Here is a 13087-nt window from a genome sequence, read left to right as displayed (position 1 = left end):
ACTTTATTCTGTAAGAAAAGCTACCAGCTGAACCATTGTGTTAAATATAGAATACAAATACATAACACAGACTAGGGAATCCTTGGGTTATCCTACTTGTAAATGACTCATAGTTTATTTCTAAGGAAATGGAAATTTTTCATTGGCGGGACAGGGTTAGTATATCTTACTCTCATCATATACTGCATCTAGCAACATTATGTGCATATTTCCTTGTGTGTTCACTCAGAACATATTTACTTTCTATGTCATTAAGAATAACTTATTCAATTTTTCACATAAAGGAGTAATAAATCCTACATCAAAATCACACTTGTTTACTAATTTAAATAAAATTGTGTGTGTGTTTGGGGGAGGGGAGGAGGGAGGGAGGGAGGGAGTGAGTGAGTGAGTGAGGGCTGCCAACAATGAGGTTATTTCCCACACAAAATACATCAAATTTTAGTCTACAGGAATAACCTAATTATAGGCAAAAAGAAAATGTCTTAATTATTTAATATTATTGTTAATTTATCTGGAAAACAAACATTAGACCAATTTCTGGAGGACAGGGGTTATTTCTAGAAACTGCAGCACCTGATCTTGAGAACATAACATGTGGTGTTCACAGAAACTGCAGCAAAACATTTGATATACTCCCTTGTCAGAAAATATTTTTTTTCTAAGTTTTCAACACTAAAAAGGGACAATTGTTATTTTTATGTTACCTGATATGTGTGCATCTTTGAAATGACCCTGGCCAGGTTACCCTACAAGCTCACTAGGTGGCAGGGCTGTGCTTATCAACACACTATTTGGGTTCTCTGTGCATTTGTAATGGTGACAAAATGGGAGCTGGAATGAAATGTCGTGTGGCGAGGGCCTCCCGGCAGTTAGACCTGATCACCTGGTGCAAGTCTTTTGATGTGACACTACTTCAGCAACTTGTGCATTGATGAGGATGAAACAATGATGATGAAGATGACACACCCAGTCCCTGAGTAGAGAAAATCTCCAACCCAGCCAAGAATCGAACCCGGGACCCCAGGCACAACAAGCCGGCGCGCTGTCCACTGAGCTACAGTGGCAGACTATGGAAGCAGATTTTAAGCTAAGAGTGAACAGTAAGTTCTGTGTTACAGTTGGGGAACCCTAGTGATGAAGTAAGTATATTCAAGTGAGGCACAAAAGGTTTTGTGATGGCTGAGATTCACTGCAAGACAATCCCAAAGCTGGTTGCCCATCTGCAATACATATGGATGCAAACATGGAACATGTAAGGCTGTTACTGCAAGAAGACCATCATGTAACTGCATGCAGTATCAGAATAACTTAATTTGAATCATGATGTGTGTCATGAGATTTTACTTGAAGATTTAGGGAAATGGAAACTAAATGTAAAACTTGTATCTCACCCACTAAGAGATGGACTGAATGAGGAATTTCTGCTGAACTACTGGATAGAGCTAGATGTGATTCCAGATTTCTGTCAAAGATTATTGCTGGGGATGAAAGTTGCTGCTACCATTATGACAGAGTGCTGAATGATGGAGTCCTAAAAAAAATCAGGTAACAGCCTTAGAGAACAGAGACAATGTTGACCACATACTTTGATAGAAAGGATTAGTTCACCATGAGCATATTCCTTCAGATCAAACAGTGAACCAAACTCTTTACATCCAAGTCTTGAACTATTTGCGACAAGCAATTCGATGTCACTGCCCTGATACATGATATTCTCAGGATTGATTCTTAGTGCATAACAGTGCATGACCCTATACTGCTTTATCTGTTACTGAGTACCTAGCTCAGCATTCTGTTATTGCTGTCCCAAACCTGTCATATTCGCCTGATCTCTCACCTTGCATTTGTTTTTTTTATTTCCTTGAGTAAGAAGGTGACTGAAAGGAAAGCTTCATCAAGATATTGCAGGACATCCAACAGTCTGTGACAAACGACCATACAAACATCACAGTTGAAGATTTCTCTGATTGCTTCTGAGAACTCTACAGACCTTAGCAGCTGTATATAGGTAGCCAAGGGGACTACTTCGATGGAAGCTAGAATAATTATTTCGTAAGTGCAATTTTCTATTTTTTTTTTAAACCTGTCCTGGAACTTTACTGACAAAGGGAGTATATTGTTTGAAATGCACAAATAACCTTTATATGTGTATTAATTGGACAATTTTCATTTTCTTAATAATACTTCATATGTTTACTAGTACATAAGTTACATGCTTTCTCTAAGTTTCAATTTTGCTGTTATATTTAAAATAAGTTGCCACTCACAGGATAATAGCATATAAGATGGCTTTCTTGAAAGTCTACTGAATTTTGAGAAAGCTCACTTCTGATACTTCTAGTCTTTGCTTAGATTTAAAAATATTTTAAACATTTCTTTCCATGCAGTAATTTTATGCAATATCTATTATTTTAATTTAAGGGAATTGTGTTATCCCAAATACAGAATTGTATTTTCCATGTGAGGGTTTTCATTTCAGAATTTATTTTTTTGTTATTCTTCATGGGTATGTTGCTCACCTTTCTCTCATTAAGGACTAGAAAGATAAAATGTCATGTTTGTAGGTAGAACAATATCGTTCTGTAGTTGTAAAGGATTCCACTGTTGTTGGAGAGTCAATCTGAAGAGGAAATATCTTATTAATCAAAGGAAACAAAGCACCACAATTGATCAAAAATGCCATTTCGATGGGTCTGGAAGAAATGTGAACACTTCAAACTTCTTTTATACTTACAAATTTATTGGAAAAGCGATGTTAACTTCACAGTTTACATTGTACACAGACTAAAATTTTTAATACTAGTTTAACTACTCAACTGCTTTGGTATATTCCATTTCACACTTTGATATTTTCACTATACAGTTGTTATTTGTTCATTATATGTACCTATATTCACACATTCTTAGGTACACAGAATTATGGTGGAAATTTACCAAGTTTACATAGTAAAAAAAAAAAAAAGTTGTTAAATGATCTAAATATACACAAAATTGTTAGAATTCCATCCTTAGTGGAATATGAATGGGTAGTGTAACACCTTACATTAGATATAGGATAAACTGTGAAGCAATTTAAATCACAATACCTTTCAATCTAGTCTGATGTGGACTCATAACTGACTATTTAAATCACTACCTTATTAGAAGCAGAACATAAATTGATAAAATTCATAATTTGAAAAGTTACCATGTAACAGAAGGTAATTATGTTGTTAAGCTTTTATATCCCAACAGGAAGGTTTGGTGACAGAGAATCTGGAATACATTCCATTCTAGTGAGGTTTTATTGAAACATGTAACATTCAAATTGCATCATAATTTACAACTTTAAAAAAAAGTTGGTTGGTATACTTGCTAACAGCCAAATTATGTTTAAGCTTTTTAAAATACGACTGGTTCATATACTTGTTGACAGTCAAATTATGTTCAAGTTTTTGCATCACTAAATTAATGAACAAGACTTAAAAATCACATTCTAAAAAAACTAACTTCAAAATGTATATTTGTCAATCAGGTTTTCTAAATGACTTCTTACTCATATTAACTGTACTATTAACAGCAGAAACTGTAAAAATAGATTTCCATAAATAAAACGCACTACAAAAATGTATTATTTATCCAAGAAATTGTTAACATGCAGTTAATTTTTAGCACTATCATTGTTTTCTGTTAATCACCTGCATAATGTCATATTTTAATAGGTAAGCTGATATAACAATTGATCTGTGATCTTGGACACTATGAGACTGAAAGTCATTCTCAGTTTGGATGTATTAAGGAACTGATGTGATTGTCAAGTACTCTGTATATGGAATTTCTGTATGACACTATTATGGACTATGCATTTTTGATAACATTGGGTAGAAGTTATTCAACAACTGAATAAATGAAGCTGTGTAACAAATTTTATGGCCAGTGTTTCTGTTTAAAACACATTCAACACATTATGTCAGAGTGCACTGGAAGATACACAATGCATTTTCAACTTGTAGAAGATCAGCTTGAATCAAATTAAGTAAAATCAAACAATTTAAACACCCCAGGTAGGAGTATCAACAACATAGAGATTGCTACTTACCGGAAAGAAGACACATTAAGTTGCAGACAGGCACAATTAAAAGACACATAAATCTTTCAGCCACAGCCTTCATCAGGAAAAGAGAACACACATTTATTTATTTATTTATTTATTTATTTCATGTTCCGTAGATCCAGTTAGTGAGTCAATCACAAAGATATGGAACGTGTCAAATTGTACAGGTTTCAATTTAAACTTACAATAAATACAAGGACAATTCAATTCCAAATTGTACATAGTTTAAGTAAGACATACTATAAATACAGTAATAGATACAATGTCAGCTAGATAACATAACAACCATTTAACAGAAAAAGGAGTTTCAAATAAAGGTTAAAAATAAGAACAAATGGTTCGAATGGCTCTGAGCGCTATGGGACTTAACTTCTGAGGTCATCAGTACCCTAGAACTTAGAACTACAGTAGAGCGTCGATTATCCAAAGTAATTGGGGGACATAGGTGTTCGGAAAACTGGTTTGTTTGGATAATCGAACTGTACATGTTTATTTTCCAAAAAGAAGTACTGTACAGTAAATTTATTCATAAAAACAGTCATCTCTTTTAGTATTACAAAGTAACATACAAAGGCAACTTCAGTAGGAATATATATTGTGTTGCACAGTTTATTAAACAAAAATATATACATATTACATACACATTTTGCATGAACAATACACACAGTATACACAGTTTTCTCCCTGTATCGTAAGCTCACGAATGCCATGTCTTGACTTGAGGCATTTCAACCAGCCCATGCTCACTTTGAAGTTCAAAGACCCTCCAATTTTTTCGTTGAACTGCATTGCCTTCTCACACAGAATGGGACCTGAGATAGGTTCTCCTTCCGATCTCTTTTGTGTAAACCACTTGTAAACAGCATCATCTAGATCTGTGTTAGCGGCGAGCTTCATAGTTTTATGGCTTGTTGATCCATCAGTAGAATCAAGCATAGCTATAAAATTTGCTATGCTCGTCTTTTGTTTTTTTATATCCGTACTTGTCGACTTCCCCACCTTGTACTCATTGGATAAAGTGGTTGCAGATTCACCTTCTTCTAACCTTTTAATAATCTTGTACTTGTCCCTCATAGAAAGGACAACACGTTTGTGTTCAAGCATTTTGTATCGTCTAGTACACTTCTTCACGCAGCAGCACACAAGTGGTCGTATCAGAGAACAGAAGGTGACTGTTTGCACCGTGAGAAGCTCTTCTTGGGGGTACGCAATCCTTCAAATTGCGCGGAGCAGCATGCCTCAACTCTAAGCTGGCGCAGCTGTTGCTGTGAACAGCTTTGATACTGTCGCTACTTCTACTACCAGTGCCAAGCCGACAGAAGTGTGCTGATTGTTGAAACACAGTGACTGGCGGCTTGGCCAGTCAGCAGCGCCTTGTGAAGGCTCCATTAGAAGCAATGTTCTGCCAGCGGTGGCCCAGTGCGGCGACTACTCTGGGAAAATTGGTTTGGGAGTGAGGGGGATGATGGACGGTAGGGTGGGAGAGTAACAGGTGTGAGCGAGTACACAGTTCGGTTAAGCAGTTGTTCGGTTGACCGACGTTCGGATAATCGATGCTCTACTGTACTTAAACCTAATGACATCACACACATCCATGCCTGAGGCAGGATTCGAACCTGCGACCGTAGCGGTCTCGTGGTTCCAGACTGCAGTGCCTAGAACTGCTCAGCCACTCCGGCCGGCTATAAATAAGAGCACAAAGTTAAATCAGATATTAGGCCTACAAGAGTAAATACAGGTACAGGCAATCTGCTGTTACAAAAAGTGTGATAATGCTCAATAAAATCAATTGAACTAGTTCTGGACACAATAAGTTTAGTGATTGTGTACATTTTCTTTCAAATATTCATCCACAGTATAAAAAGATTTCTCTGTCAGGTAATCTTTGAGAGCTTATTTAAATTTTGGCATTTGATATGTAGTAGGAGAGTATTTAACAGCTTAATGCTGGAGTAGTAAACTCTTGTACCAGAGTGAGATGTTTCATTTCGCCATGTAGATTGTTTTTGTTTCTGGTGTTATAGCCATCGAATTTCTGTTGTCTTGGTAGGTAGAGTAATTTTTGCACAAAAAGGTCAGCAAGGAAAAAATATACTGTGAGACAGTTGTTAGGATACCTATCTTTTGAAACAAGTGCCTGCATGAGTGTCTTTGATGGACCCCACACATTATTCTGATTGCTTTTTTTTGGACAGTGAAAACTTTTTTTGCAAGTGGTTGGTTACCCCAGAATATGATAGCATATGAAATCAAGGAGTGGAAGTAGCCAAAGTAGGCAGCCTTAATGCTGTCAACTTCAGCCACTGAAGAAATTACCAGTAGTGCAAATGTTGCTGAGCTAAGTATTTTACATAGATTTTATTTATTTTTTATTTAGCGTATGGCTATACATGCAACATTAATACATCAAGTGTTAGACACTAAAATCTTATTACAATCATGAATATAATTTATGTTTATATTGGTCAGTTAAAAGGTTATATTGAGGTTTGAGATCCATTCTAGCGCCGATGGGGATGCCTCCAGGAAGTCGGACCAGTTCCCTGCATATGCTCGCAAGGAGCATTCACCATGGATGTGTTGGATCGTCTGTCTAGTGGCACCGCAGTCGCATTCTGGTGACATCGCTCTTCCCCATTTGTGGAGTGAATCCGCACACCTGCCATGTCCAGTACGTATTCGATTTAATGCGGACCATGTTTTCCGTGTTAGTTCCATTCCAGAGATGTTGCAGTTATAGCTCTCAAACCAGGTCTGTCGTTGGTCATTTGTCTTTTGGTTCCAATCTAGTCTCCATTGTTTCATGTGGTCATAGTTATTATTTTGAAGCTGCTCAGCTGTGTGTATGGGTGGCTTTCTTGATTTCAATCGAGTGTGTCACAGTTGTGAGAATTCTTCTTTAATTGGTAGTTCTGGTTTTGTCTCAATCTTTCTGAATTCGTGCAGTAGGGCCACTTTTCTATGCAGGTCCAGGGGCAGGATATTACATAGCACCGGTAGCCAGTACGTGGGCGTTGATTTAACGGTTCCAGAAATCAACCTCATTGTGTTATTTAATTGCCTGTCAATAAGTTTGGTGTGACAGCTATTAATCCAGGCTGGAGCGCAGTACTCAGCTACAGAGAACACTAAGGTGATAGATGAGGTGCGTAATGTTTTTGTGTTAGCTCCCCAAGTAGTACCGCTAAGTTTTTGAATGATGTTATTCCGTGTTCCAATTTTGCAGTGGTGTTCTCCAGACGTTTTCGGTAAGAAAGAGTGCGATCCAATGTTATACTTAAGTACTTTGGAAACTTATTATGTTTAAGGTTGGTGTTTCCGAGTTTTATGTTAATAATTTCATTTGTCATTTTGTTATTAAGATGGAATATAGATACTTCAGTTTTGTTAGGGTTTGACTTGAGTCTCCATTTCTTGAAATAATTGTATAGTATTTCGACGTCATTATTAAGGACTTCCTCTGTATTGAAGAGATACTTGTCTCTGGTAGCCAGTGCTATGTCATCCGCATAGAAAAATTTTCTTGACTTTGTGTTTGGGAGATCTGCTATATAGAGGTTAAACAGAAGAGGGGCCAACACGGATCCTTGCAGAAGCCCGTTGTTAATAAGTTTTGTTTTGCTTGTCTTTCCATTTAGGGTGACCTGGAAGGTTCTGTTACTCAGCATATTATGTATTAAGGATGTTAAAATCTGCAAGGAATCACTCTTAATAGTTTGTAAATTATTCCATCTCTCCAAACAGTATCATATGCAGATGTTAAGTCTAGAAATACAGCACTTGTTTTCAATTTCTGTTGAAAGCCAGCCTCTATGTAGGATGTTAATGCCAGAACTTGGTCACAGCAACTACGGCCAGGTCTGAAGCCTGCCTGTTCTATAGGTAAGTTCTCCATAATGATGCCGCTAATTCAATTATGGACAAGTCGTTCGAGAAGTTTGTATGTACAGCTAAGAAGTGCTATTGGTCTGTAGCTCAGCGGTTGGTCTGCTGGTTTCCCTGGTTTCAGCAAAGCTATTATTCTTGCCTTTTTTAATTCTCTATGGAGATGGTTTGTAGTCAAAATGTTCGAAAAGAAATTTGCCAGCCATTTGGCTACGTTCTTTCCAGCATAGGTTAGAAATTCTGGATGCATGTTGTCAAAACCTGGGACTTTGCCCGGTTTCATATCCTTGAGGGCAGTAATGACATCATCCTCAGTGAATGGTCTGGAAAGCTCTGATATATTTGGAGTATTCTTTTTTAGTGTTCTGAGTTCGCGCTTAATCATCCTGGTATCTGGTTTGTCTCTCGGAGCTCTTGACATTTCGACAATGTTATTTGCAATTTTCTCTGGTGTTATGGTTGGATTTTTCTGGGCTGGTCTTGTCGTACCTCCGAGTTTACGTAACAAACTCCATGCCTTCCTGCTTGATTGAGTCAAATTCATTCTTTCAGTTGCTTCAGTCCATCATTGTCTTCTTGCAGAATCTAGATTGTGGAGGAGGTCATCAGCTATTTCTTGGTCACCACTACTAGTAAAATCCCAGGATGGTTATTTTGCATCCCATCCTGGGATGTATTCTTTTCGAAACCCTATAGGAATGTGTTTTTTAGCTGTGGTAATTGTAGCTTTGCTGAAATGATCGTAGCATTTAGGTAGTGATTGTATAAACCGGATGCATTTATCAAGATCCGCTGAATACTTCTCCCAGTCGGCTTTTTGGAAATTCCATCTAGGTCGAGGGAAGGACTGTATCAGGGGTATAGTGACACTGATGTCTAAAATAACAGGCCTATGCTGGCTGTGTGGGAAGTCTGTGGCAACCCTTCTATGTATAGGCACTGGTTTTCCCTCGTTATCGGTAGTTACAAAGCAGAGGTCCGGATTGTAGTCCCTGCGCCAGGCAGCCGAGTGGAATGTGCCCCTCTCCTTGGCATCGAATATAAGATGTAGATTGTTCTCGTCGGCCCATTCCACCAGCGCTTCTCCGTGTTCATTATTTTGGGTGTATCGCCACATTTCATGATGGCTATTAAAAATCACCGGCATATATCGTTGGGTGTTCATGTGCAGGTAGTACAATACTTGGCCAGATTTGGTTTGGTGGCTTGTAGACATTTATAAGTCTTATGTTGTCTACTTTTATATCAACAACATGGATGTTGTTTTCTGTGCTTGTGGACAGCAGGTGTGCATGTTCAATATCGGATCGAGCATATGTGGCGGTGCCATAGGCGTGATGATATGTTGCGCCTATCTGTTGGAAGCCTTGAATACGTCCTCTTCTTTGTAAGTCTTCCTGCGAGTCGGTATGTGTTTCCTGAAGGAGTACCACATCGATGCTATTGTCCAATAGAAACTTTGAAAGATATTCGGATTTGGATCGGCTAATTCCCTCAATATTTAGCTGGCAGATCCGGACTGATGGTCCCAATCTTCTAGTCGGATGGTTCCTAAAGGAATCGTTCATTTGGTCGCTTCGTTGCATGTTTGAATTACCAGGAGATCCCAAAGGATAGTCTGGTAGCCAAGTTTGTAGACTATTTAGCCGTGATATAATCACGTTGCCCGGGGTGCACCACGAGGAGGCTAGTCTACTACGCACCCCTTTTACGTAGATGAATAATGTGAACTGACCAATTACATTTGCTGTCTATATAAGCCCCCAGGAATTGTGTATCTTCAACTTTCTGCATTGGTTGATCTCTACATTTTATATTAATTTCATTGAGATTACTTTGTGGTGTATGGAACATCACATAATGAGTTTTATTTGCATAGAGTGAGAGGCCATTTGAGGAGAACCAATTTAAGATGTCATTAAAAACAGTATTTGTAGTTTATTCAAGATTGTGATCTATCAAATCATCAGTTAGAATTGTTGTATCATCAGTGAACAGGGTAAATTTGCTGTTTGTCTCAGAATGAAGAGGAAGGTCATTAATGAAGATGAGGAATAGCAGTGGGCTCAAAACGGAGCCTTGAGGCACACCACACGTTATCGCGCCCCACTCAGACGAGGCAGGTTCTCCAGAAGAGCCTTTTAGAATTACAGTCTGCTTCCAATCCTTTAGATATGATTGTAGCCACAAGCCAACAGTACCACTTAAACCATAGTATTCTGCCTTTTTCAAAAGAATTTGGTGGTTTACACAGTCAAAGGCTTTCGTAAGATCATAAAAAATACCCACTGGAGACATTTTTTTGTTAATGGCTTCCAAAACTTGGTTGCTGAAAGAGAATATTGCCTGTTCAGTACAAAGACCAGCATGAAAACCAAACTGATTTTTGCTGAAGATACTGTGGAAGTTGAGATGATCTACAATCCTCCTGTGCATGAGTTTTTCAAGAATTTTCGATTTGTTGAAGAGAGGAATCACTACAACCAATTTTAGTCTGTCAGGAACAATACCTTCTTGTAGGGATGTATTGTATATGCTGCATAAGACAGGACTAACAAATTTATAACAGTGTTTCAGTATTTTACTAGAAATATTGTCCACACCAGCAGAATTTTTATTTTTTAATGATCTAGTTACTCTTATGACATTGCTTACAGTAACTGGAGGTAAAGATAACTATGGGATTCTGTTGCTAATAGCTGTAGGAGGGACAATGATTCTTCCATAGAACCATTACAGCCTGTCTTCTCTGCTGCTCTCAAAAAATGGTTGTTAAATATTTCTTCAACCAACTCAAGTTTTAATCTCTACCTGAGACATGTTCCCTGTTTTCCTGCCAGTTCCCTCTTTATTACATTCCATATGGTTTTAATTTTATTTTCTGAGCTTTCAATTTCTGATTTTATGCACATACTTTTAAATTTATTTATAACCTTCTTGAGAATGCTACAGTAAAGTTTGTAGTTTTGTCATTTCTTTGGATCATTACAAGTCCTGAGAGAACTGTATAACATCCTCTTTGTTCTACAAGATGTTATTATCTCTGTAGTGATCCAAGACTTCTTGGCATTGCCTATATAACTATTTCTAACTACTTTTTTTTGTAGGAAAGATGGACTCAAATAAAGACATGAATTCATTTAAAAATGAATTGTACTTTCTGTTTACATCTGTTTCCCTATAAACTGGGCTCCAATCCATCTCTTTTGGCTGTCATTGAATTTTTTAAGGTCCTCTTCATTTATTATCCTAATAGATTTCCAAAAATGCTCAGGACTGTAGCACACACTAATGTAATTGAGCCTAAGCAATTGACCACCATGATCAGGAAGGCCAAGGATTGGATGTACAGTGATCTCATTGCATTTAGACGTATCTATAAATATGTTTTCTATCAGACTTTCACTGTTAACAGTAACTGTAGTTGGGAAATCTACTATTGCCATCAGATTATAAAACTCCATTAAATGTACTAAATCAGCTTTACGATTGCTCTTATTTAGGAAATCAACATTAAGTCACCAGTAATTATCAAGTTCTTTGACTTTGAGTACAGTTTGGATAATAAAGAATCTAAGTGCTAAGAAATACATTCTAATTCCCTGAGGGAGATCAACACAGTAATAACACTAGAACCGTGAAGTCATTTACAGTAATCTCAATGCCACATACTTCAATTTGTGGCTCTATACAATGGCTCTTTAAATCTAATGCATCGTAAGATATGTTGTTTTTTAGATAAAATATCAATCCACCTTTTTCCATGTTGGTTCTAGAGTAATGCGCTGCCTGACAGTAACCACTAAGCTGCAACCTTTCAATATCTTTCACATGATGTTCACTAAAACATAATACATCAGTATCTTTTAATTCCTTGTGGTTTATTACCAAGTCCTCCCACATTTTGGTGAAAAATTGTCATTGCTTTGGAATTATATGCAGATGTAAACTTTTACCTAAAAACTTATCTGAAGCTACAGAAGGTGTACGTTCATTACTACTAACAATTTCCTGAAATATTTGAGTTTGAAACTGAGTCTGACTTGGTGGCTGGAGCCATTTAAGTGCAATTGGTTCCAACTTTGGGGTACATTTGTGGACTTCTTCCAATATTTTTGTTTTTAAAAGGATACCAAATTCTTTTTTTTTTCTGATCTGTACAGATTTGATTGATTGATTGATTGATCCATTTTCATCTACAGCTGCACAATGTGCAAGAGATATTTGGCTTTTTATGTTAATATTAACAGTTTTACATATAATATACCTATGTACATAATAACACACATTAATATATCACTTAATGATGAATACTTAAATAAATGTTGTTACGCTATACACAGTGAGATAAAATACAAATGTTATTTTGAATGAGTCTACATTGGGTTTACATAGAAAAAAATTTAGTTTTGTAGGTATTCATTTACTGTGTAAAAGCAGTGATCAACCAAGTACGACTTCAATTTAGATTTGAAGTGACCAATGTTTTGTATGTGTTTAATGGTATCCGGTAAGGCACTGTATAGTTTGATACTAGGACAGATAAGGCCATTTTGAAATAACTTTGTGTTGGCACTTTGAACATGTACATCCAATTTTTGTCTTGTATCATAGCTGTGTATTGTGTGATTTTGAGTGATGAGTTGGTCTTTTTGTATGTAAGTTTAGATTTAAATACATTATATTTTCAAGAATATATATGCAAGGAAGTGGCAGGATCATTCTTTTTTGAAACAATGGTCTACATGATTTGCGATTATCTACCCCTTCAATTACACTTATAATTTTTTTATTTATTTATTTATTTTATTTTGAATGTTTTGATGGCATCTCCACGTGCATACCATGTCTTGTAAATACACTACTGGCCATTACAATTGCTACACCACCAAGAAATGCAGATGATAAACGGGTATTCATTGGACAAATATATTATACTAGAACTGACATGTGATTACATTTTCACGCAATTTGGGTGCATAGATCCTGAGAAATCAGTACCCAGAAAAACCACCTCTGGCCGTAATAATGGTCTTGATATGCCTGGGCATTGAGTCAAACAGAGCTTGGATGGTGTGTACAGGTACAGCTGCCCATGCAGCTTCA

At 37.0% G+C, this 13087-nt stretch overlaps 1 protein-coding gene across 5 annotated transcripts in view; it reads left to right on the top strand.

Moving 5' to 3' along the window:
* LOC126190709 (uncharacterized) overlaps window positions 1-13087 on the top strand; it is a 102060-nt gene that overhangs the window by 51004 nt on the left and 37969 nt on the right. The window contains exon 1 of one of the 5 annotated variants that reach the window (XM_049931179.1): window positions 613-2055. The exons of 3 other annotated variants lie outside the window; for them this stretch is intronic. In XM_049931179.1, coding sequence (XP_049787136.1) covers window positions 2033-2055 — 23 coding nt within the window. In that variant the 5' untranslated portion in view covers window positions 613-2032. Of the gene's footprint in view, window positions 1-612; window positions 2056-6577; window positions 6768-13087 lie in introns of those variants that run through there. One more of the 5 variants, XR_007538277.1, reaches the window with a different exon arrangement.

The sequence above is a fragment of the Schistocerca cancellata genome, chromosome 6 (genome assembly GCF_023864275.1).
Source record: "Schistocerca cancellata isolate TAMUIC-IGC-003103 chromosome 6, iqSchCanc2.1, whole genome shotgun sequence".
NCBI lineage: Eukaryota > Metazoa > Arthropoda > Insecta > Orthoptera > Acrididae > Schistocerca > Schistocerca cancellata.
The sequence above is the reverse complement of the archived record's forward strand: the minus strand, read 5'-3'. Positions and strand labels throughout refer to the sequence as shown.